The sequence below is a fragment of the Accipiter gentilis genome, chromosome W, assembly GCF_929443795.1.
Source record: "Accipiter gentilis chromosome W, bAccGen1.1, whole genome shotgun sequence".
NCBI classification, from domain to species: Eukaryota; Metazoa; Chordata; class Aves; order Accipitriformes; family Accipitridae; genus Astur; species Astur gentilis.
Genome location: NC_064918.1, coordinates 13,232,031 through 13,258,061, shown reverse-complemented (window position 1 = coordinate 13,258,061; position 26,031 = coordinate 13,232,031). Strand labels below are relative to the sequence as shown.

The 26,031-nt window shown below is 45.2% G+C and overlaps 2 protein-coding genes across 2 annotated transcripts in view; one reads left to right on the top strand and one right to left on the bottom strand.

The window, feature by feature from the left end:
- The window catches only part of LOC126035315 (translation initiation factor IF-2-like), a 307,625-nt gene that overhangs the window by 216,453 nt on the left and 65,141 nt on the right, over positions 1 to 26,031 (bottom strand). The window lies entirely within an intron of this gene.
- LOC126035258 (splicing regulatory glutamine/lysine-rich protein 1-like) overlaps positions 17,503 to 26,031 on the top strand; it is a 134,849-nt gene continuing 126,320 nt past the window's right edge. Inside the window, exon 1 of the mRNA XM_049793612.1 lies at positions 17,503 to 18,487. Coding sequence (XP_049649569.1) covers positions 18,107 to 18,487 — 381 coding nt within the window. The 5' untranslated portion in view covers positions 17,503 to 18,106. The remainder of the gene's footprint in view (positions 18,488 to 26,031) is intronic.

Sequence of the window (26,031 nt, the reverse complement as noted above, 5' to 3'; positions counted from 1 at the left end):
CATGTTCTTTGGCCCAGGTGTCTACGAGGTTGTTTCGGAAGTGAGTCCCGTTGTCCGACTCGATTCTTTCTGGGGTGCCGTGTTGCCATAAAATTTTCTCTTCAAGGCCCAGGATAGTGTTCTGGGCAGTGGCATGGGACACAGGGTATGTTTCCAGCCACCCAGTGGTTGCTTCCACCATTGTAAGCACATGGCACTTGCCTTGGCGTGTTCATGGGAGTGTGATATAGTCAATCTGCCAGGCCTCCCACTGTTTATATTTCAGCCATCGCCCTCCATGCGACAGGGGTTTTTGCCGCTTGGCTTGCTTAATTGCAGCACGTTTCACATTCATGGATGACCTGTGCGATAGTGTCCATGGTCAGGTCCACCCCTCGATCTTAAGCCCATCTATATGTTGCATCTCTTCCCTGATGGCCTGAGGTATCGTGGGCCCACTGAGCCATAAATAGCTCACCCCTACGTTGCTAGTCCAGGTCCACCTGAGACACTTCAAACTTGGCAGCCTGATCTGCCTGCTGGTTGTTTTGATGCTCTTCAGTGGCTCGACTCTTGGGTACATGAGCATCTACGTGACGTACTTTTACCACTAGCTTCTCTATCCGAACAGCGATATCTTGCCACAGTGTGGCAGCCCAGATGGGTTTACCTCTGCGCTGCCAGTTGCCCTTCTTCCATTGCTGTAGCCACCCCCATAGGGCATTTGCCACCATCCATGAGTCAGTACAGAGATAGAGCACTGGCCACTTTTCTCTTTCAGCAATGTCTAACGCTAGCTGGATGGCTTTCACCTCTGCAAACTGACTCGATTCAACTTCTCCTTCAGCAGTTTCTGTGACTAGTCGTGTAGGACTCCATACAGCAGCCTTCCACCTCCAATGTTTTCCCACAATGCAACAGGACCCATCAGTGAACTGGGCATATTGACTCTCATTTTCTGGCAGTTTATTATACAGCGGGGGCTCTTCAGCATGCGTCACCTCCTCCTCTGGTGACATTCCAAAATCTTTGCCTTCTGGCCAGTCCGTGATCACTTCTAACATTCCTGGATGACTAGGGTTTCCTATGCGAGCCCGCTGCGTGATCAGTGCAATCCACTTACTCCACGTGGCGTCAGTCGCGTGATGTGTAGAGGAAACTTTCCCTTTGAACATCCAGCCCAGCACTGTGCTAGGCCATATCGTCTCAGGAGCCAAGGAGTCTAGGCCATGTCTTATCAGGAGCTAACAGTACCAGCCTGATCTAGGACTAGACAAAACTAAAACTGCTACAGCTGCACACCTGCATGTACACCAAAGGGGGGGTTGACTACGAGTCAATCACTTCATGCTATAAATATCTGTAGCCCCCATTGAGCTCTCCTGTACAGCAGCAGACTGCATGGTGGTGATCTCCCCTTGAGCCTCTCACCTCTCAAGGCTCCTCCTCGAGGTTGATACTCCTTACCTGGTATCTGATATCGATAACAAGGTAAGCAACATTTTTCATTAGGCCTAAAAGTATATTGTATGCTAGTGACATATCCAGCTATAGCTTAATTATTTGAAGTGTAGTAAGTAGAGTGTTTGACCATTGTCTAAATCATTGTCTAATCACCATCTAAATCATCATTTAAATCATCGTCAAATCACTGTTTAATTACCATTCAATTATTGCTTAATCACCATTTGATTTTCATTCAATCATCGATTAATTACCATTTGATCATCATTTAACCATTAATAAAACCCTTTTAGTTAACCCCACAATGATGACTTCTCTTAATAATTCGCCTGTGACATAGAGATGATATGATTACTTAATTATGTGAATATTAAGAGTTGCTACATCCCCACCAGTGCTTAGTGAGGTGGATCTCATTTCTCCAAGCAGACATTGATCCTCAAAGAGGGTCCCATGGTGATAGAAACCAAAACCATGTTGCTGACCAATTGTTGGCGGTCAGTATCAGTCCCCTCCTCCTCATGCCCTTTCCCCTCTCTAGCAAGATTGAGGAGAAGAGCACCTGGGACCTCATGCCCCTGACCATTCCCCCCAGAGACTGGGAGGGGTTAGATCCTCTCCTGGTTGCCCTGGAGGTATTTCTGGTGCCCACATGGAAGAACAGCAAGGGGTCATAGTCAGAGGGTTGGACAAACTTTGGCAGTCTCTCCACAACATTCTGGATCCGGGCCCCTGGCAAACACCAAGCTTCTCTAGCCAGCAGGCCAGGTTGGCAGGTGGGTGCCTCTGTGCCCCACAGCTGGGAGTCACCCACTACATCACTCACTGCTTCCTCCAGGTGTCTGATATGGCTCAGGTCAGTCTGTCCAGATGCTTTGCTTGAAAGCACCCTAGGTCTTCCTCAGCTTTAAGGGCAATAAACCACAGGTGGAGCAAGAGCAGTATTTGTGGTGTTGGAAGATACCAGCTTCCAGCTGTTGCCTTCCATAGATTGTCCACTTGTGGTTCTGCTAGTGACAGGCTCTGCCCAGGACTGCACTGTGGTGGGCGTCCAGGGCTCTTGAAGTTGTAGGGTCTCTGAGGAGATCCTGTTTCTCTCTGATGCTGTGCAGCCGACTGACTTCTATAACTCCACTTGGCAGCACAGCTCTCCAACAGCAGTGCACCTACTGCAGGAACGGTCTGGGAGAGGCCTGACACTCCCTCTGATCCACCAAGCTCTGAAACAGGCCTCTCCCTAGCACCAGCTAAAAAGGTGGGAGCTTCACCCTCCCAAAGCAGGGGCAATTGCAACAAAGTCTCCAGGCACCCTGCATCAAGGGCACTGACCATGCTTGCTAAAAGCTGCCAGAGCTTCCCCAGGCCTACAGCCCTGTGGCTCCCCTTGCCTTGTTCTTACCTGGCAGCAGCAGGTACCCTCAAGTTTCTCAGAGGGTTCCCAGGAGTTCCCCCTCTTCTACCACTAAGAGCCTTATTTCAAGTATAGCATCACCACTCCTTGCAGTCCAGTCCCTCTTCTCTGTTGCACTCCCTGATTTCTGGCTCTCTACCTTCTTGCGTTTGCTTTTCCTGATGTCTGCAAGAACGTGACTTGTATTTCCATATTGTAATTTGAAATATTGCTTTGTATTAAGGATAAGAATTAAGTATAGAAAAAGAAGCAGCTATTTGGCCTAAAAGAGGAGAAAACATGAAATAAGCATTACAACCTACATATTTTAGACTACATCAGAAATACTCTGCATAAGATTTTGTGCATTTCAAAAGTAGGTTGCAATTATCCCATTTAAGGGAAAAATCTATTAAGTAGCTATGGATAAATATTACTGATCTGTGAAAGATTCAGTTCACATGTAGCTTGTGTCTCTTAATGGCTGAGTGAGGACACTTTCAGCCACTCACATTTATATGAATACCTGATTAAAAGTTTTAGAGATGTAAGAAGATGCAAGAGAACAAGTATGTGACTCGGCTGGCAAGGGTCCCAAGATGGCCAAGAACAGTTCCACATTAAAGGTCATATTACTGAAATTATGTAGCTTTTCTGCATGGCCTGAACTTCTGAGCATCAGGAATTACATTTCCAATTACAGTAATCTGCAATATCTATTTTTGCAGCTGCATAACACAAAGGGGAGTATGGCTCTGCACTGCATACATTTCATGAGGCATGGTTGGACATTGCAAATTGCTGAACTATTTATGTTTCAGTATCGTCCAAATTAATGAAAAAACTGTGATGGAATATTCGCTCTTGTTTGCCAGATGTGTGAAAATACCGATTTGGATAAACTTTTTAAGGACTGTCTCAACAGAGAAACTGGTAGCAGATGAACCAGATGCTCTACAGAGAACTTCTCATTCAGTTGCTGATGTTGATAATTTGTGAAAGAAACTCTGGGGAAAAAAACAACAAACCAACAATAAGGGGGAAAAAGCTTTCTACTGAATTGTAAGTATGCACTGGCAAAATATATGATTCAAAAGTATTGTGCCAAGGCTCCTAATATCATAACAGTTTGGCATATTTGATTGATTTTTGTCTCTAATAACTTCCACTCACAATAGAATAATCAACAACTGGTTTTGAATATGGAGAAGGTATTTTTGCTGAGAATGTTTCTGCCATTCTTCGTTTGAAAACCATGGCTCCTCTACTGAAAAAGTGAGGGTTTGTTTTTTTTAATAAATATTGAAATAGATTTTAACAGCTGGTTAGCTGACATAACATTAAGTCCTGGGAAAAAGGAAATAACCATGTAAAATTTTCTCATTTGCTAACTGTAATGTGAAAAGACTAATGAGGTTGGAGTTGATGCATGCAAGGATTAGAAACCATGCTGTAAAACCTCCAAAAAATTTTGTTTCTACTGCATTTTAATTAAAAAAGCTATGAAAATACACTTGGTGATTTGAATAATGGGACTGACTGCAGTAAGTGACATGTGGTGGCTTTTTAATTGGAAATTGTAATTATTCTATTATAGTGTGTTCTATTCTATTATATTATGATGTGCTTATATTTTAAGGCATCTTAAGATACCAAAACATCTTAAGATACCAAAAAGAATTTTCAGCATTAGTACTTACTTAATTTGTTTTGCAATAATGTATATTTGTCCTGGTTTCAGCTGGGATAGAGTTAATTGTCTTCCTATTTTATACCACTTTCAAATAAAAGTTATAACTAAAATGTTAATGTTTATTCACACTGAGTTATATTCTGGTATATTTTCTAACTTCACAATTATAAAGGTTCTAATCCTTTTATTGTCAGTGGAAGTCTATATTCTGATGCCATGAAGGAGGCTGGGAACTAGAACTACTGGCAAAGTGTGATTGTGCCCACACCTCCTCATCTTGAAACACAGCAGGACATGCATGATCAGATTTTTTTTTTTTAAAGTGTGCAATCTACCATTATTCATATTTTTTCTATGCCTCAGATAAAAAGTGTGGACACATATTTAGCTAATGGTCACAAGAGCATTCCAGACACCTTTGGAAGGCCTTGAACAGAATAAACAAGAAGACAAAAAAAGAAAGATGCCAATTAGAAGAACACAGGTGCGCATTCCATGATAAAGGGAACTTGGCACAAACAACCTCAATTCGGCAGTTTATCTTGACCAATTAGACTGAGACAAGTGTCGCATGTTTTAGTTGATATAACCAATTATGTCCTATGTTTATGCATGTGTACAGTGTTGATATAACCAATCATTAAGTGTAACTAGGCGCATGGACAGTGCGTGAATAATGCGTGTAACCAATAGTAAAATAGCTAAACGCATGTACGGATGTAACCAATGTATAAAATGATGTCTGATGCTCTAGTAAAGGGTCTTCAACTATGATCATATTGATCTGTCATTGAGTCCATGATTATGCTCCCGCAAAAAAGAATTTGGTTGACTGATATGAGCAATGCTGATATTATTTTTCCAATTTAAGGCAAAAGAAATATTCTTTTAAATTCAGCATGCAAGAGCAAAGTAAAGCAGCCACTTTAGCTGCAACAATACCTGGATTATCTTCCTTCAAAATAATATCCCCAAACCAAAAACTCACTACTGTTGTGATTTTCCAGTTCCAGGTGATATTATCAAGCTGAAGAAATGCTGCCCTGAAATGATAAATGGATGCAGAATCTGTTCTCAGATCTATCTTTTACCTGCTTGGGTGCATTTTCCCAGTCTGTAAATGGTGGCACTCATTTTCTTTTGTTATTATGCACTTGGAGATCCAGAGATAAAAGTACTATCTAGATGCTATTGGTTGTCAGCTAAGTCCCTCATCTTATTTTGGAGTAAGTTCAAAAAGAACTGAAAACTAAGACATGCTTCTCCATCTTTGATTTAAACAATTTTATGGGGAGAAGGGAAACTTCATTATAAAACACACTCATATAGCTGCTAAAGTGATTCTTATAACTGATACTGCTATGCTAAATACAACAATCCTAACTTTTTTCATGTGTTTGCCATAAACCAGATAAAAAACAGATGCAGAAATCTCACAGCTGTTTCAGTTTACCATGCCAGTTTATATAGTTGACTGCCATCCAAAGGCAGGAAGTTTGAAAAGGTTTCAGCTGTCACTACTGGTTATGCAGTGTTCATCTGTTAATCTCAATGTAGGTGGGATTTTAAGATTTCAAACTCGGTTTTCATCTGGAGAAAAAAACCACAAACACACACTGTCGCGTCCCAAAGTTGGAGCGACTCAGGTTCGTGGATTTCCTTTGTCAGAATTAAGGTGAAACGACACCAGGGGAGTTCAAACAACAACCAACATTTATTCAACCTAGCTAACTTTGTCCAAGTACACATGAATTTGTTAGTATGAACCTTGCAACATGTCACTAAGCCGCTATTTGAGAAGAGGAGGGAAGTACAGGAAAATGAAATGGAAAAAGGAACATGAAATGTACCAGAAGGAGAGCCCTCCCGTTGAGTCACGAGGTTCAGAGCAGACCCCCTTGCTTTCTGGACTCCTTCTCAAAGAGGAGCTCAGGGGCGGCTAAGTCCACTCTTAGTCTCAGACTTGGTCAACGGTTTATGTTTCAAAGGATGAGGGACTGTGGAAAAGAGAGAAGGAAAAGAGAGAGAGAGAGAGTGAGAGAAAGAAAGAAAGAAAGAGAGAAGAGAGGGGTTTCACCAGTCCTGGGTCCAGCGTTGGTCCAGCCAGCGTAGAGATCCAGTTCCGGAGGGCGCGCGCTGAGGATTCGTTCTCTCCTCTTTTATAGTGTGTTAGTTGATGATCTCAACATGCGCAGTTCCCACACCCGGGGTTCACTGGAATCGGTTAGTGAGCTTTGGGGAGGGGTGTTCATTGTGGAGTTGCCTCTCTTTTCCTGCTGGCATGACCACTTAAGATAGAAGCACAGTCCCAACTTCCATGGGGCCTTCTTCCTCCAGGAAGGCATAAATTGTGTTCCTTCTCCTGGCCACTGAAGATAAGGAATTGGGGCTTTGGAGAAGTGCGTTCCCACCCTCCGTGGGGCCCTCTCCTCTGTCCACATTATCCTGTTCACAAAACTCCAGCATTTTTACAGAGGTTGTTTTGTCCACCAAAGCTCTTTTAGCGGATGTTTGAGACATTGAATTTGTCAGACCGTCACACCACCCCGTGGCTCAAACATTCGCTGGACTTTGATTCTCATTTATATCATCTTCGTCTGTGGTGATCTTGATATAGCGGACAGTAGGAGAAGAGAGAGACACAGCTGAGGATAGTAAGCGGCTAATCATACATCTGACTATGGCAAGGCCTGTTATTAAACATATAAATCCAATTAATATTATAAGTCCAATATTTACAAGCCATTTTCCCCATCCCATCAGTCCCAAGGATCCCAAAATGGAATGTAGCCATGAGTTTGGATTCCAGCCATCAAACCAGTCAGCGGGTTGCATTGCATGGAAGAGTTCTTTCGTCTGGTCGGCAATCTCCTTCATCTTTGCCTGGGCTTCTTCAATGGAAGTCGTGGCATTATGAATGGTAATACAATATTCAGATTCAGTCAAATTCAACATACCACACACACCTTGTTCTTTTAACAATAACATGTCTAAGGCTAAACGATTCTGTAATGTCATTTTTGATACCTGTTGCACTTGGAGATTTAGTTCCCCAAAGGCATATCAAGTCCAATTACTTAATACATGTACTTGCCAAGTTAGGTTTTCTAGCACCCATTGGTGCCGAACAATATACCCAGAGGGTGCAAAGAATGCCTCTAGCTCTAATGATACCTTCTGTCCCCAGGTATAATAATCGGGTTTTAAAATGCTTTGAATCCATTTCTGGGTGCTACTTGGATCATCAAGTTCTCGTTTCTTCCTGTGAATAGGTGGTGTGGTATATTCGAAGATTCGCCTGGGACACATAGTAGGAATTCCCAAACCACACCGCAATCCAGCCTGTTCGATAACATTTAAGTGTGAGTACATTTTCCCATCTGAGCACCCCCAGACAGTTCCTTCAGGGGCAGCATACAAAGCATTTTGACAAGTAGCTGCGTCTCCCCGAGGTATTTGATTATTCTCCCCTACCTTATGTCTTGGGAAGTGGTTAATGGGAATTCCACATTTTAGCCAGGTATTAACATTATTGGTGATCTGATTACATTGGTTATCCCGGTTTCGGTATCCAAAATTAGGATATCCCCAACAGGTGCACATATCTCAAATTAAGGTTCTAACTTCCAAACTGATCCATGTTTCAATGGGATTGCCAGCACCTGTGGTACAATCTATAATGTGGGTACAGTTTAGCAAATGGGCATCATTGGGGTTGGGTATGCCTACAAATTCTTTCTTTAATAAGTGAAGAGGTTGGTTTTTTAACATGTGCTTCACTGACCATCCCCAAGCAGTGTGGGCGTTATTCATTGAAGGATATTGTCCCTTCCTGTCAGGTATGTGAACACACCAAGCTGAATCTCATTTTACGTTATATTGTAATTCAAAAGGGGTGATTTCCGGGGAAGCAGGCTAAAAGGGCACTAGATTACAAGATATATTGTGATAGGAAGGGCAGCCTGTTATTTTCCACCAGGATGGAGAAGGTGGGAATCGTCTGGAATAGGCTTCCTCGAATCCTGGAGGACATGGTGGGCTATGACTAACACCAATTTCGCGACTGACCTCCAATCTCCATCGTTTACAAGTTTTGTTTATTAAGTCGGGCCACCCCGTGTCCCGAGGGATCTCATAGAAGGCTGTTTCATCTCGCCACCATCTACCAGAGGAGGTATAATCACTTCGATATTGATACTCAAAAGGAGCATCTACTAACCCTATAATGCCATTGGTCTTATTATGTTTTCCAATATTGAGCTTCATGGGTATCAAACCGAATCTAATCCCCTGCTCGGCAGAAGTAGGAATCTGAATACAGATCCCCTGATCCGTTTTATTCCAAATGTGTATGAATCCTTGTATCACTTCCCAAGCTAAATTGGAGGTCCTTTCTCCTTGTCCAGATGCACCAAAGCTGAGGAAGGTAAGGAGGAAGGAGTTCCAAACCATCTTTCCCTGTTATACCATAAGAATATCACAATCAAAATCAAACAAACAATACAGATAATGGCCCACTCATCAAGTGAAAACATAAGTCCTGCCGTGGGTTTCTGATAACCTGCAAAATATATACAAAAATAAACAATCATTAGAGGGATAGGATTGGAGGAGATGTTAAGCAGTGCTGCTAGTGATTGGGATCCATCCGAGAGGCTGAGGTGCACTCTCCAAGGCACTCATGCAGCTTCTGTAAAACAACCTCATGCAGGTTATGTGTAGGATGTGTTACTTATTCCTTAAACTTCAAGCTCTCTTGACTGGAGTTGCTCTGATTAAAGCATCCGTAGATCAGCAGAATGTGCTTATTGTGTGTAAAAAAGCTAATAAGTTTATAGCGACCTCTTGCTCTCACGTGGCGTAGGGGCCGTTGCAAGAACTCCAACGCGGTCTGTTGTCAAGCTTTCTGTGTTCTCCCCCCAACTCAGGAATTCTGAGAAGTCAACACAGCATTACTAGTCAGAGTAACAAAAACATAAGCAAGCAATCAAGCAGCTATGGTTTTAGTACTATAACAGAGGGTTAGTTTTATATTGTGCATCTTAACTGATATGTTTGTTAGAATCCAGCTAGTGGGATGTAGAAAAAAACCCCATATTCTTATCAGCCATTTAACATCAGAGCATCTTTAATTCAGAACATGAAAGTCCACTTAGAAAGAAGGGACAATCCATCGGGTATTGATACGATGCTCTTTCCCATGAGCATCTGTGGCCACCCAGGAATAGAGGTTAAGGGGTATCTTTAGGGTTAGGGGCACTTGCCCCACAGTGGGTAGTTCCACTAATACTGGCTGTCCAGCATAGTGGAGCAAGTGTGCAGGGTCTTTGCCACCTTTCGTCCCTGGAACAATAGAAGGAGGTGTGGGACAGAATGCTAGGAGTCGGGGGCAGCCATTTGCCCCCCACCGGCTATTAATTCGGTATACTGCTTCTGGTACTCGCGAGGCCCACCCTGGGTCATGGGGCCTCAGAGCTCGTTTTAGAAGTCTGTTTGTTCTTTCCACAATACCATTAGCTTGAGGGTAGTAAGGGGTGTGGAAAACCCACTGGATTTCCTCATCCTTAGCCCATTCTTGCACCACTCCAGCAGTGAAATGGCTCCCATTATGAGACTGAATTGATTGAGGCTTGGGTAAGCAGCTAAACCATACTTTAAGACTTTTTACTGTATTTTCTCCTGTTGCTCTGGATACAGCTTCGGCTTGTGTTAGTCCTGATACCACCTCTACTCCTACTAACACATATCGTTTTCCCTCTGATAGCCTAAAGGGGCCAATATAGTCAATTTGCCATGTTTGCCATAAACCTTTGTTTGTCCTTAAATGTAGGGGTTGCTCTTTTAAAGGGTTATATTTTTCCAAGCGAACTCGACATTGACCACATGCAGAAATAACAGTGTTACATAATTCTCGTGTAACAGCCCATCCTCTGCTAATAGCCTCTTTGTACAGGTCTTTACTCCCTGAATGGCCACGCTTCACATGCAGCCACTCCAAAAGGTGTTCCCATTTTTCCGCTTCACCATCGACAGCAAGACTGGCTAGACGTGTTAAGGAATCTACCTGGTTATTTAGAAGGTGAGCTGGGTTATCCCCTGCCTGGTGTGCAGCAACCCAGCCTACTAAGAAAGATCTCTGCTTGGCGATATTCAGTATTTCTTCCCATTTGTCTCGTTGCCATACTGGCACTTGGTTTACTTCCCATTGGTTTTGCTCCCAAAATGGTAACCATTCAGTGCATCCTTTAAACACTGCATAGGAGTCAGTATAAATGTATACTGGTTCTGTTGTCTCAGCTTCCTTAACGATTACGCTCCACACAGCAACTAACTCCCCTACTTGGGCACTACCCTCTCCCTCAGTTATCACATGCTCCCCTGAATCAATATGTAATGCTACTGCTCGATACTTCCACGTCCTTCCATCCCTTTTTGCGGAAGCATCAGTGAACCATACGTTTTTTAAATGGGGTTTGAAATCAGGAGCCACTTTGATATACGATGGAGGGGGTTCTGTATCTGGGTGATCAGAAGGGGGATCCTGTATTTGGAGCGTTTTGGGTGTTCCCTCCTCTACCTGTCTAGTGTGACAGTAGTGGGCATACCACTTCCTTACTGTTTCTCGTTGAGCTACTCCTGCGGGGGGAGGAGTTCCAGCCAATATTGGTTTCAGGATCTTAAAGGGTCCTCGCAAGATGATGGGCTGTTGTCGTATAATTCTCTCAGCTTCTTGTAAGGCTAAGTTAACCACAAAGAGTCCTTTCTCCCAAACTGAATACCGTTTTTCCGCATCCTTAAAGCTACGCGAAAAAAAATCCTATAGGACGAGTAGGACCTTCAGGTCCACGCTGCCACATATGTATAGATAACCCATGAATTGCAAAACCCCATTCTATGTGGAGTGGGTCTGTTGGATGTATCGGTCCTAGGGCCTGGTAAATCCCTGCTTCGAAAATTAATAATTTCAGGGCCTCTTCATGGACAGATGTCCAATCCCAAGCAGTCCTTTTACGGGTTAAATCATATAAAGGGCGAGCTATGATAGAAAAGTTGGGGATGTGTTTCCTCCAAAACACTAGCAAGCCTAGGGCATGCTGTAATTCTTTCTTATTTTCAGGCATTTTCACTTGTTCAAGGGTGGACAAGGTTTCGGGAGGTATACACACAGTCCCTCCTTTCCACCAGATACCTAAAAATTTTACTTCAGGTGATGGGAGTTGTACCTTTTCTGCAGGAATTTGGAGCCCTAAATTCTCTAAGTGATTAATGATTTCTCTCTGGGTTTGCCCCACCGCAGTGGTGTCTGGTCCTCCAATTAGCACATCATCAATATATTGGTATACTTTTACTCCATCTTTGGGAGTGATCTGATTTAGTTCCTGGGCTAATGCATAGTGAGCAATGGTTGGTGAGTGGCAATAGCCTTGGGGAAGCCGTGTAAATGTATATTGTACACCTTCCCAGGTAAAGGCAAAGCGATCCCTATCTGCTTCTTGCAAGGGAACCATAAAGAACATGTCTTTCACATCAATGGTTGCTAAAATCTGGTGACCTTGTTCTTGTATGGTTGCAATTAATTCTGCTATATTGGGGACTGCAGCTGTTAATGGGCCAGTATTGGCATTCAGGCGTCGATAGTCAACTGTCAACCGCCACTTCCCATTTGGCTTGCGGACTGGCCATACTGGGGAATTATAGGGTGAGTGCGTAGGAATAACTATCCCCTGTTCCCGTAACTCAGTTATCACTGAAGTGATCCCTTCCCTTGCTCCCAAAGGCAAAGCATAAGGTTTGACATTAACTATCTTTGAAGGGGGAAGAGTTGGTGCAGACTGCAAAAGCCTCACAGAGATTGCGGGACACCCGAATTTCCATTCTCTTCCCTTAGAGTCTACCCACGACCGGCCCTTTAAGAGGTCAAGTCCTAGAATATTGGTGGGTAGAGGACCTAGTATCATAGTAACCTCAACAGGGGATGAATCCCCTGGCAGCCAGCATTTAACTTTAGCTGTCGGCTGTGGTTGGGAGCTTCCGAAAACGTCTGTGACCCATATCTGCTTCTTATCTGCAATTATTCCATTGCGGTTAGCAACATCCGCCTGGAGTGCTGACATCTGAGCACCCGTATCAACTAAAAAAGTTACTGGGGTCTTAAAGGGACCAAGGGGAAAAGTAATCAACAGGTCTCCTGTCTTATTTTCAGTGAGCCTCCTTAAATAAACCCACTGGCCGTCCCCCGGCTCACTTACTGGGGATGGCGTGTCTAGTTTCCCGTCCTGCGGACAGTCATACCTTCCTCTGGAGCAGTGGGTGTTTGGGGAGTGGGATTCGCCCCCTTATAGTCTCGAATGTTTAACTCAGTATGGGGAGGCTCCTTGTTCTTGTCTTTCCACCCTAGGACCAACTTTTCTAGGACAGAGGTGGGCAAGCCGTCCATCACATCCCGGGGAATTCCCTTTTCTATCCCTTCTGCCCACAACAAGTTTCGCTGACCCCCATATGGCTTTTTGGTGTTTACAGTCTTAGATGGGGGAGGTCGGCCAGGGCCTTCTATTCGGCGGATAGCAGGCTTAGCCCTGCTTTCTTCCCTTGTGAGACCCATTCTCCGGCCATAGTTAATCAATTCCTGTGCCACTTCTCCCCAGGTCAGGGCACCTCCTGCATTCCGCCTGCCTCCTCTAGGTGCTATAGCATCGCGTAATCTATCCTGCAGCTGGACAGCGTATAATTTCAAAGACTCTGGTAAACCTCGGATTAGAGGAGTCATTCTATCGGGATTGGCATTTAACAACATCGGAGAGGGCTGTTGTGGCACTAATCGCCTATCATGCATTAACTGGAGACAAGCAGTTTTCTGTAAGCTCTCGGTTAACTGATTTATAGAAGGGGTATCTATCCGTGTTGGTTCTCCCCGTTCCATTTGGTCTATTCCCCCTGCCCAGTAAGCTGCCCGCTGCGTCAGAGACCATGGTTCCCTAGGATCATCAGTAGTTAGGAACACTCCAGGTCCCCAATATCCTTGGGCTTCATCTTCTGACAATAAAATCCGGTCACCACCAGTTAATGACACCCTCCACACATATTCTGTTTCAGTCTCCTTTGCTAGTCGGATATACTTTTCCTGAATTTTAGATAATTCAGTGGCAGAATATGGTATCGTCTTAATGGTCACGTGTGGTGCTCCGCCAATTTGGCCATTGTCTATGGTTTCTGTTTTAATTAATGGCCTCATTGCTATCTCTTCATCCTCAGGGTAAAAAACTTTTCTGGTACATTCTAACTCTTGATTTGGGTATAAAGATTTTTGCTGTTTCACTTGAACTACCTCTAGACCTTGTAGGTCTAAGTCCGAGTCAGATCGTTCATCTGCCTCGGCTCGTAAAATTCTTTCCCGATCTAACGCATCAGACAAGGCAGCATGAAGCCGCTGCGTTGTATTACGCTCAGCAGTTAACTGCTCTTGCAGGACTTTAACTAAATCCTGCAGGGACTGAATCTTCTCCTTATCTGCCTGCTCAGCTCTCATTGTTTCCTGTCTGTCTTCCTGAGCTGCTGCGAGTGCGGCCCCTAACACTGCACACACTACAGCCTTCCCTTTTCCCGGGCGAAACCTGCCTTCTTTTGCAAGCTTCTCAATTCTTCCTACAATGGCTTTTGGATCATGCCAGTGGTTTCGTGCCCAGGCTACTCCTTGTGGGGAAGGGTGGGCTTTATATACAATTAGCTTCTCTAAAACAGGGGAACAGTCAGACACAGATATTTCCCGGGTCACCATGCCTGCCACTGCTCGGATCTCTCCCGACTTATTGTTGAGAGATCCTTCCCAGATCCTCCCCGCCCGCTCTCCGGGTGGAGGTCCGGTATCCCGTTAGAATCTCCCTTCCAACAAGGGAAATCCTGTATAGGCAGTTAGCCTCTCTAAAAACTGGGGAACAGTCAGACACAGATATTTCCCGGGCCTCTATGTCTGCCACTGCTCAGATCTCTCCCGACTTAGTGTTGAGAGATCTTTCCCAGATCCTCCCCGCTCGTTCTCCGAGTGGAGGTCCGGTATCCCATTAAAAACTCCCTTCCAACAAGGGGAATCCTGTCCGTGACGCCAATTAAGATGTCGCGTCCCAAAGTTGGAGCGACTCAGGTTCGTGGATTTCCTTTGTCAGAATTAAGGTGAAACGACACCAGGGGAGTTCAAACAACAACCAACATTTATTCAACCTAGCTAACTTTGTCCAAGTACACATGAATTTGTTAGTATGAACCTTGCAACATGTCACTAAGCCGCTATTTGAGAAGAGGAGGGAAGTACAGGAAAATGAAATGGAAAAAGGAACATGAAATGTACCAGAAGGAGAGCCCTCCCGTTGAGTCACGAGGTTCAGAGCAGACCCCCTTGCTTTCTGGACTCCTTCTCAAAGAGGAGCTCAGGGGCGGCTAAGTCCACTCTTAGTCTCAGACTTGGTCAACGGTTTATGTTTCAAAGGATGAGGGACTGTGGAAAAGAGAGAAGGAAAAGAGAGAGAGAGAGAGTGAGAGAAAGAAAGAAAGAAAGAGAGAAGAGAGGGGTTTCACCAGTCCTGGGTCCAGCGTTGGTCCAGCCAGCGTAGAGATCCAGTTCCGGAGGGCGCGCGCTGAGGATTCGTTCTCTCCTCTTTTATAGTGTGTTAGTTGATGATCTCAACATGCGCAGTTCCCACACCCGGGGTTCACTGGAATCGGTTAGTGAGCTTTGGGGAGGGGTGTTCATTGTGGAGTTGCCTCTCTTTTCCTGCTGGCATGACCACTTAAGATAGAAGCACAGTCCCAACTTCCATGGGGCCTTCTTCCTCCAGGAAGGCATAAATTGTGTTCCTTCTCCTGGCCACTGAAGATAAGGAATTGGGGCTTTGGAGAAGTGCGTTCCCACCCTCCGTGGGGCCCTCTCCTCTGTCCACATTATCCTGTTCACAAAACTCCAGCATTTTTACAGAGGTTGTTTTGTCCACCAAAGCTCTTTTAGCGGATGTTTGAGACATTGAATTTGTCAGACCGTCACACACACACAACACTACTAGAGAAATTTTATGCTGGAAAAAATCTTTCTAGAATTTTGCTGGATAGGGATATGAAATTGGTTTCATACTTTGTGAAAAATAAGTCTTGTTAAATGATTTTATTTAATTTTTGAGGTTACAGCTGTGGTGGATTAGGGATTACTTCACAGAATTAGGAGTTTGTGTTCTGTAAGATGTTTTCCTCTACTACACAACAGTCTCCTTAGAAAAAAAATTATAGTAAGGCATATACTAAAAAGAGAGCAGCTACCTGATAAATCTGAAAGGTATGATGATGGAAAGGATATGAAAGCAATTTCTAGCATTTGGGAAGAACTGTGGATTTGTAAGAGTTTAGAATGAAGTCTACTGTCTCTGAAACACTATAAAGTTAACATTATTTGGTTTGTCTGTATTTGAAAGTTAGTTCAAGTTGAACTGAGATGTGAATCTGAATTGCATTAGCTATTTCAAAAGTCATACTTCCATGTGCAGTTTTATTAAAAAAAAAGTGCTGAAAAAACTGTAGATGTAGGGAAAACATATACTATTATCTTCAGATTTCATGTTAATCACCTACGTTGATGAGAAACAGTTCATACTATCAGAACTGAGGTTTTGGCCACATGCAGAATTTGGCAAGCATCTCTGCATGAATTTATACATTGATTAAAATTCCTGACTGATTATGAGAGGCAGAAAAATATCCTGACCTGGGGCACATGTCTAGGCAAAAACTGATAAAATTATTATCAGAAGTTGGCTTGAACAGGCAGTCTACTGTGAGTAGGAGACTGGCATTTGAATATTATGACTCTTGATTAATTCACGAGAGAACGAATATTTGTGTTGTAAAAGACACATTTGATTCCTGTGTTCTGCATCCCCCACCTATGCAAAATATTGGAATTCTGGTTGTGTTATAAGGCAAATGATATAATGTTACTGTGTATGTAAACAAACTTATGTAGCAAAAGCTGTACAAAGTGGCACTCTAGTATTGCTTGTGAAAGAACATTCAGAAGAAAAGGCTTTATTTTTATTTATTTTATTTTATTTTATTTGGATCTCTTCACCAGATTGATACATGTCATTTTAATCACTCTGAAATACTGAAATATTAAGTTAAACATATAAATTCACCATCTGTCCTGGTTTTGGCTGTGACGGAGTTAATTGTCTTCCCAGTAGCTGGTACAGTGCTATGTTTTGAGTTCAGTATGAGAAGAATGTTGATAACACTGATGTTTTCAGTTGTTGCTAAGTAATGTTTAGACTAAGTCCAGGATTTTTCAGCTTCTCATGCCCAGCCAGCGAGAAAGCTGGAAGGGCACAAGAAGTTGGGAGGGGACACAACCAGGGCAGCTGACCCAAAATGGCCAATGGGGTATTCCATACCATGTGACATCACATCTAGTATATAAACTGGGGTGAGTGGGCCTGCGGGGATCGCTGCTCGGGGACTAACTGGGTGTCGAACGGCAGGTGGTGAGCAATTGCATTGTGAATCATTTGTACATTCCACTCCTTTTATTATTGCTATTGTCATTTTATTAGTGTTAACATTATCATTATTAGTTTTTTCTTTTCTGTTCTATTACACCGTTCTTATCTCAACCCACGAGTTTTACTTCTTTTCACGATTTTCTCCCCCATCCCACTGGGGTGTGGGGGGAGTGAGTGAGCGGCTGCATGGTGCTTAGTTGCTGGCTGGGGTTAAACCATGACAGTCCATTTTGGCACCAAACGTGGGGCCCAAAGGGTTGAGATAACAACAAACCTGACCAGAGCTTATTAAAACAAATTTGTTACAAGCATTCATTATATTGGCCTAATAGTCGCTGGTCACTACGTTGATTTATGTGTTCTTAGAGTTGTGGCACTCGTTTTTAGAGTTCTGTTATGTATCACCTTGCTTGCTGTATGTAGTCCCTGTGCTGCTGCTTATCATCCATGGGCGGTGGATTAAGGTTTTCGCTTTGATGTATTGTGTAACACTGGTTTATGGTATGATAAAGTCATCGGCTGTGGGATTAATCCGGTATTTGCACTCAGCGTTGTCGTCACCTCTATACTTCGGGAGCCATCTGTGGGAAACTATTAATAATTACACCCTTTACCTTTCCTCCTTGGAAAGCCAGTCTATGGGTGGGGTACCTTTCTTCCCCTCTCCTTTCTCCTTCAGTCCAGTTACAATGGTGTTTGAGAATTTTGAAAAATTTGAATACCCTTGGTATGTTGAGACCAGCATGGTCCTATTGCTAGGAATTAGCATGCTCCTGAATGTGGTTCAGCTCTCGTTTAAGGTTAAACAACTATTTAAGAAGATCACCCAGAGATCTGCCCCGAGGCTGGATAATTATGAGTGGCAGGGTGTGTGGGGTAGTATGGGCAAGTACCCAGAACAGTGGGCACCTCCGGTGTTTTGGAAATTCACCCCTGAACAAGTGCAGAATCTGGAAGAACCAGTAAAATATTTGGAAAAGGTATGCTGTCACCCTGGCAACTCTAGAGATATACAAATCACTGCAACATGCTGTGGCCCGGCCCATGCCTATCGAGCCCTGTTCAACACTATTCAGTACTCTCAAGGGGAAGAGAAGGTCTCTGGATCCAATAACAAGACGACGAGCTCTGTGCCTACCCAAACCTCAGCAATGGTCAGTGCAGCCCCTCCAGCCCCAGCGACGAGCACTGCAGCTACCCAAACCCTGGCAACAGGCACCGTGGCCCCTCCAGCCCCGGCGACAGACACTGCGGTTACCCAAAACCTGTCGAGCGATACTGCAACTGAACCAGCGGACCAACCTGTACCAGTATCAGTTGCCCCCATATAGAAGAAGAAATATACAAAAAAAATCAGTTTGCTTAGCAAAGGATGAAGATGAGCCCGGGTCATCACGGGAACGGGAGGAAGAGGCAGAACCAGAGGTAATAACCCGGTCCCTATCCTTGAGTGAGCTGCGAGATATGCAAAAGGATTTCGGCCACCATATAGGTGAGCATATTATCACCTGGCTCCTCTGATGCTGGGACAATGGGGCTAATAGCTTGGAATTAGAAGGTAGGGAAGCCATGCAGCTGGGATTGCTTTCCAGGGAAGGTGGCATTGACAAGGCAATGGGAAAAGGGACACAAGCCATCAGCCTCTGGAGGCGACTCCTGTCAAGTGTGAAGGAAAGGTACCCCTTTAAGGAAGATGTTATATATCAATCAAACAAGTGGACCACCATGGAAAGAGGTATCCAATATCTGAGAGAATTTGCTGTGCTAGAGACGATTCATCATGACCCGGACAACCCACAATTACCCAAAGATCCAGACGAAGTCCAAAGCACACAACCCATGTGGCGGAAGTTTGTACGGAGCGCACCATCGTCCTATGCCAACTCACTGGCGATAATGACCTGGAAAGACGAAGAGGCACTGACATTAGATGAAGTGGCTCGCCAACTCCGTCAATACGAAGAAAATCTCTCCTCCTCCCTACAAGCCTGCATTTTGGCTGTGGAGAAGCTGTCCCAGGATTTTCATCAATTCAAAGAGGATATGTCCTACTCCCCACCTGTAAGGACCAATGTCTCAGCTATTAGGAGTGAGCGTTCTTCTGCCCAAGAGAGAGAATATAGAAGGTACACACCGCGAGGTGCCCTGTGGTTTTACCTATGTGATCAGGGAGAGGACATGAGGAAATGGGATGGAAAACCTACCTCGGTCCTAAATGCATGGGTACGTGATTCCTCCTGGAAAAATGCCGCTCCAGTTTCCTGCGAGCAGTCCCTCAGACAGGTTAGAAGGGCTAATCTCATTTCTGATCCTCTTGAAGGGACTTCTGAGCCAATTTTATGAGAAGTGAGTACTGGATACTCTGACCAGAATTAGAGGGGCCCTGCCTCCAGCCAGGTGGAGGAAAGGGATAACCGGGTCTATTGGACTGTGTGGATTCAATGGCCTGGCACATTAGACCCACAGGAATATAAGGCTCTAGTGGACACCGGTGCACAATGTACCATAATGCCATCAAGTCATAAAGGGGCAGAACCCATTTGTATTTCTGGTGTGACAGGGGGATCCCAAGAGTTAACTGTATTGGAAGCTGAACTAAGCCTAACTGGGAATGAATGGCAGAAACACCCCATTGTGACTGGTCCAGAGGCCCCGTGCATCCTTGGCATAGACTATCTCAGGAGGGAGTATTTTAAGGACCCAAAGGGGTACTGTTGAGCTTTTGATATAGCTGCCTTGGAGATGGAGGGAATTAAACAGCTGTCTACCCTGCCTGGTCTCTCTCAGACCCTTCGGTTGTGGGGTTGCTGAAGGTTGAAGAACAACAGGTGCCAATTGCTACAACAACAGTGCACCAGTGGCAATATCGCACCAACCGAGACTCCCTGATTCCCATCCACAAGTTGATTCACCACCTGGAGACCCAAGGAGTGACCAGCAAGACTCGCTCACCCTTTAATAGTCCCATATGGCCAGTGCAGAAATCTAATGGGGAGTGGAGACTAACAGTTGACTATCATGGCCTGGATGAAGTCACGCCACTGCTCAGTGCTGCCGTTCCAGATATGCAAGTACTTCAATACGAACTGGAATCAAAGGCAGCCAAGTGATATGCCACAATTGACATTGCTAATGCATTTTTCTCAATTCCTCTGTCAGCGGAGTGCCGGCCACAGTTTGCTTTTACTTGGAGGTGTGTCCAGTACACCTGGAACCGACTGCCCCAGGGGTGGAAACACAGCCCCACCATTTGCCATGGACTGATCCAGACTGCACTGGAAACAAGTGAAGCTCCGGAACACCTGCAGTACGTTGATGACATCATCGTATGGGGCAACACAGCAGAAGAAGTATTTGAGAAAGGGAAGAAAATAATCTAAATCCTTCTGAAAGCTGGTTTTGCCATAAAAGAAAGTAAGGTCAAGGGACCTGCGCAGGAGATCCAGTTCTTAGGAGTAAAATGGCAAGATGGACGTCGTCAGATCCCTGCGGACGTGATCAACAAAATAGCAGCTATGTCTTCACCGACTAATAAAAAGGAAACAGGCCATCTTAGGTGTTGTGGGTTTTTGGAAAATACATATGCCAAATTACAGTTTGATTGTAAGCCCTCTCTATCATGTGACCCGGAAGAAGAACGATTTCAAACTGGGCCCTGAACAACGACAAGCCTTTGAACAAATTAAATGGGAGATTGTTCATGCAGTAGCCCTTGGGTCTATCTGGGCAGGACAAGATGTTAAAAATGTGCTCTATACTGCAGCTGGGGAGAATGGCCCAACCTGGAGCCTCTGGCAGAAAGCACCTGGGGAGACCTGAGGCCGACCCCTGGGGTTTTGGAGTCGGGGATACAGAGGATCCAAGGCTCGCTATACTCCAACTGAAAAAGAGATATTGGCAGCATATGAAGGAATTCGAGCTGCCTCAGAAGTAGTTGGTACTGAAGCACAGCTCCTCTTAGCACCCCGACTGCCAGTGCTGGGCTGGACGTTCAAAGGGAAAGTCTCCTCTACACATCATGCGACTGATGCCACGTGGAGTAAGTGTATTGCACTGATCACACAACGAGCTCGCATAGGAAACCCCAGTCACCCAGGAATTTTGGAAGTGATCATGGACTGGCCAGAAGGCAAAGATTTTGGAATGTCGCCAGAGGAGGATGTGGCGTGTGCTGAAGAGGCCTCACTGTATAATAAACTGCCAGAAGATGAGAGACAATATGCCCTGTTCACTGATGGGTCCTGTCGCGTTGTGGGAAAGCATTGGAGATGGAAGGCTGCTATATGGAGCCCTATATGACAAGTTGCAGAAACCACTGAAAGAGACGCTGAATCAAGTCAATTTGAAGAAGTGAAAGCCATCCAGCAGGCATTAGACATTGCTGAAAGCGAAAAGTGGCCAGTGCCCTATCTCTATACTGACTCATGGATGGTGGCAAATGCCCTGCGGGGGTGGTTACAGCAATGGAAGCAGAGCAACTGGCAGCGCAGAGGTAAACCCATTTGGGCTGCTGCACTGTGGCAAGATATTGCTGTTTGGCTAGAGAATCTGGTTGTATAAGTACGTCATGTAGATGCTTACATACCCAAGAGTTGGGCCACTGAAGAACATCAAAACAACCAGCAGGTGGATCAGGCCACCAAGATTGAAGTGTCTCAGGTAGATCTGGACTGGCAACATAAGGTTGAGCTATTTATAGCTTGGTAGGCCCATGATACCTCAGGCCAACAGGGAAGAGATGCAACATATAGGTGGGCTCGTGATCGAGGGGTGGACTTGACCATGGACATTGTTGCACAGGTTATCCATGAATGTGAAACATGTGCTGCAAATAAGGAAGCCAAGCTGTTAAAGCCCTTGTGGTTTGGAGGGCAATGTCTGAAATATAAATATGGGAAGGCCTGGCAGATTGACTATATCACACTCCCACAAACCTGCCAAGGCAAGTGCTATATGCTTACAGTGGTTGAATCAACCACTGGATGGCTGGAAACATATCCTGTGCCCCATGCCACTGCCCGGAACACTCTCCTGGGCCTTGAAAGGCAAGTTTTATGGTGACATGGCACCCCAGAAAGAATCGAGTCTCATTTCCTGAAACAACCTCATAGACACCTGGGCCAAAGAACATGGCATTGAGTGGATATATCACATCCCAGCAATTGCTCGCCACCCGCCAACCGACACCCCGCCAGTCCCCGAGCGCCAATTCCCTGCCCCCACTTCCCAGGTCCTATATTAGATGGGACGTCACATGGTATGGAATACACCATTGGCCAGTTTGGGTCAGGTGCCCTGGTTGTGTCCTGTGCCAACTTCTTGTGCCCTGGCTGGCCATGAGAAGCTGAAAAATCCTTGACTATAGTCTAAACACTACTGAGCAACAACTGAAAACATCAGTGTTATCAACATTCTTCGCATACTGAACTCAAAACATAGCACTGTACCAGCTACTAGGAAGACAGTTAACTCTATCCCAGCTGAAACCAGGACACCCACAATAGTCAACTGTTAGTCTCCACTCCCCATTAGATTTCCGCACTGGCCATATGGGACTATTAAAGGGTGAGCGAGTCTTGCTGATCACTCCTTGGCTCTCCAATCGGCAAATCAGCTCATGGATGTGAATCAGGGAGTATCAGTTGGTGTGATATTGCCATCGGTGTGCACTGTTGTGGTAGCAATTGGCACCTGTTGTTCTTCAACCTTCAGCAACCCCACAACCGAAAGGTCTTGAGAGACCAGGCAGGGTAGACAGCTGTTTAATTCCCTCCATCTCCAAGGCAGCTATATCAAAAGCCCAACAGTACCCCTTTGGGTCCTTAAAATACTCCCTCCTGAGATAGTCTATGCCAAGGATGCACGGGGCCTCTGGACCAGTCACAATGGGGTGTTTCTGCCATTCATTCCCAGTTAGGCTTAGTTCAGCTTCCAATACAGTTAACTCTTGGGATCCCCCTGTCACACCAGAAATACAAATGGGTTCTGCCCCTTTATGACTTGATGGCATTATGGTACATTGTGCACCGGTGTCCACTAGAGCCTTATATTCCTGTGGGTCTAATGTGCCAGGCCATTGAATCCACACAGTCCAATAGACCCGGTTATCCCTTTCCTCCACCTGGCTGGAGGCAGGGCCCCTCTAATTCTGGTCAGAGTATCCAGTACTCACTTCTCATAAAATTGGCTCAGAATTCCCTTCAAGAGGATCAGAAATGAGATTAGCCCTTCTAACCTGTCTGAGGGACTGCTCGCAGGAAACTGGAGCGGCATTTTTCCAGGAGGAATCCTCTTTTCTGATTGCTTTTTCTTGCAACTCACGTACCCGTGCATCTAGGTTTGAGGTAGGTTCTCCATCCCACTTCCTCATGTCCTCTCCATGGTCACGCAGGTAAAACCACAGGTTAGCCTGTCCTGTGTACTTTCTATCTCCTCTCTCTTGAGCAGAGGAACGTTCACTCCTTGTTATGGATGCACGCATAAGCAAATCCAACAGGTGTTAAAACTCAGATTTATTCTTCAGTAAAAAGTTAGTTAGAAGTCCGGTAACATTTTATAAACCACAGGCTCAGTGATGTAAAGAGAATTAATACTACACAGCTGACTCAAGAATCCCCAAGAGTTAAAGTGATGGCTCCAAAACGTGCGTATCACTCACCTAAAAGCTGAGGGCTCTCTCCCTCGAGGAGTTACCTCGGGCAGTAACCCTGACTGAAGGGGGAGTCCCCGACTGCAGACCCGCTGCTCCAAGGAGGACTGCCAACATGTCCTCCGGCGGGACCCCATTTATACCCCTGTCGAATCTGACCTGTGGTCATTTAGTCCCTATTGGCCAAGAAGGTCACCTCAGTGTACCTGGTACGTTTCGATTGGCTAGTTAAAATTTCAACCTGCAGCCTCTAGGGTTTAGGTGTTGGATTTTTTCCTTCCCCTTCTCCCTGCCTGGAGAAGTTTTGTTTCCTGCTGGCGGGATAGGGCTGGGGGGGGTAGAGGGGGGAAGTGTACAAGTGTACTGCCACACTCCTAATAGCTGCAATGCGGGCCTGTACAGGTGGGGAGAAGGACATATCCACTTTGAATTGCTGGAACTCCCGAGACAATTCCTCTACAGCCGAGACACAGGCCTGTAGGGAGGAAGAGAGACTTCCTTCATATTGACGGAGTTGGACAGCCAGTTCGTCCACAGCCTTCTTTCCAGGACATTACTGCCAATGAGTTGGCATAGGTTGGCGGTGCACTTCATAGAAACTTCCACCACATGGGTTGTGTGTGTTGGACTTCACCTGGATCTGTGGGTGACTGCGCATTTTCCAGGCCATTATAAATCACCTCCAGCATGGCTAATTCCCTCAGGTACTGGATATCTCTCTCCATGGTGGTCCACTTGCCTTGGTGACATGTAACATCATCCTTGAAGGAATATCTTTCCTTCACACCTGACAGAAGTCGCCTCCAGAGGCTGAGGACTTGTGTTTTTCTCCCAATCGCCTTGTCAAGGCCACCTTCCCTAGACAGGGATCCCAGCTGCTTGGCTTCCCTACCCTCTAATTCCAAACTACTGGCCCCATTATCCCAGCATCGGAGCAGCCAGGTAACAATGTGCTCACCTGGGTGGCGGCCAAAATCTTTTTGCATGTGGCACAACTCACTCAGGGATAGAGATCGGGTAATTATTTCAGGTTCTGCCTCTTCCTCCTGTTCTCATGATGACCCTGGTTCACTTTCATCCCTCACTAAGCGAACTGATTTCTCTGTGTGTTTCTTCTTCTGTATAGGGGCGACTGATACTGGCACAGGTTGGTTCTCTGGTTCAGCTGCAGTGCCTGTCGCCGGGGTTGGGGTAGCCACAGTGCCTGTCGCTCTGTTTTCCTTCTCTTCCCCCTGAGGGTGCTGCCTAATATCAAGCAGTGTTTGGTAGATACTGGCCAGGGCCCAGCACAGTGTGGTAATTTGTGCGTCTCTGGAATAGCCACAGCATTTTCCTTTCAAATATTCTACCACTTCATGAGGGTTCTGTAGTTGTTCCGGAGTGAAGCTCCAAACCATTGGAGGTGAGATGTTGTCTAGATACCTGCCCATATCCTCCCACATGCTGTGCCACCCATGAATATGCAGCCTTGGGGCAGATCTCTGGGTGGTATTCTTAAGAAACTTTTTTGTAGCCCTAAACAAGACCTGAAACACATTCAGGAGACATAGCACTAACAGCATGCTCGCTTGTGCATGCCAAGGATATTCAAAATTCTCAAAAGCTGTTGTAATTAGCCAGAAGGAGAAAAGGGAGGTGAACAAGTGTGTGTGGGGGGGAAGTATCCCCCTTGACTTCCCCATGGATTGGGTGCGATTACCAGTAAATTCCGATAGAAGGTGCCTGAAGTACGGAAATAATATCACTGCCGCATACAGATATCAGCTTAACTTCATGACCAGTGATGTAATCATTTCATAAGTCGACATTACCCAGTCTAGCAAAATGATAATCCTGACCCCTCTCCCAGAGGTGATAAACATCACCACAGGGAATACATAGAGCATATAAGAACTTACACAACGCCACCACGTCAACAAATGAACCAACATTGTGACTAGCAACTATTTAACCAATAAAAGAAATGCATATAACAAATTTGTTTTAACACGCTCTGGCCAGATCCATTGTTATCTCAACCCTTCGGGCCCCACGTTGGGCACCAAAAAGGACTGTCGTGGTTTCAGCCCAGCCAGTAACAAAGGACCACGCAGCCGCTCACTCACTCCTCCAGCCCCCTCCGGTGGGATGGGGAGGAGAATCAGAAAGGAGACAAGAAAAAACAGAACCTCGTGGGTTGAGATAAGGACAATTTACTGGGACAACACAAAAAGAGAAGTTACAACAACAACAACGGTACTAATAAAAGAATATACAAAACGAGTGATGCACAGTGCAACTGCTCACCACCTAGAACCCAATGCTCTCCCACAGAAAGCAC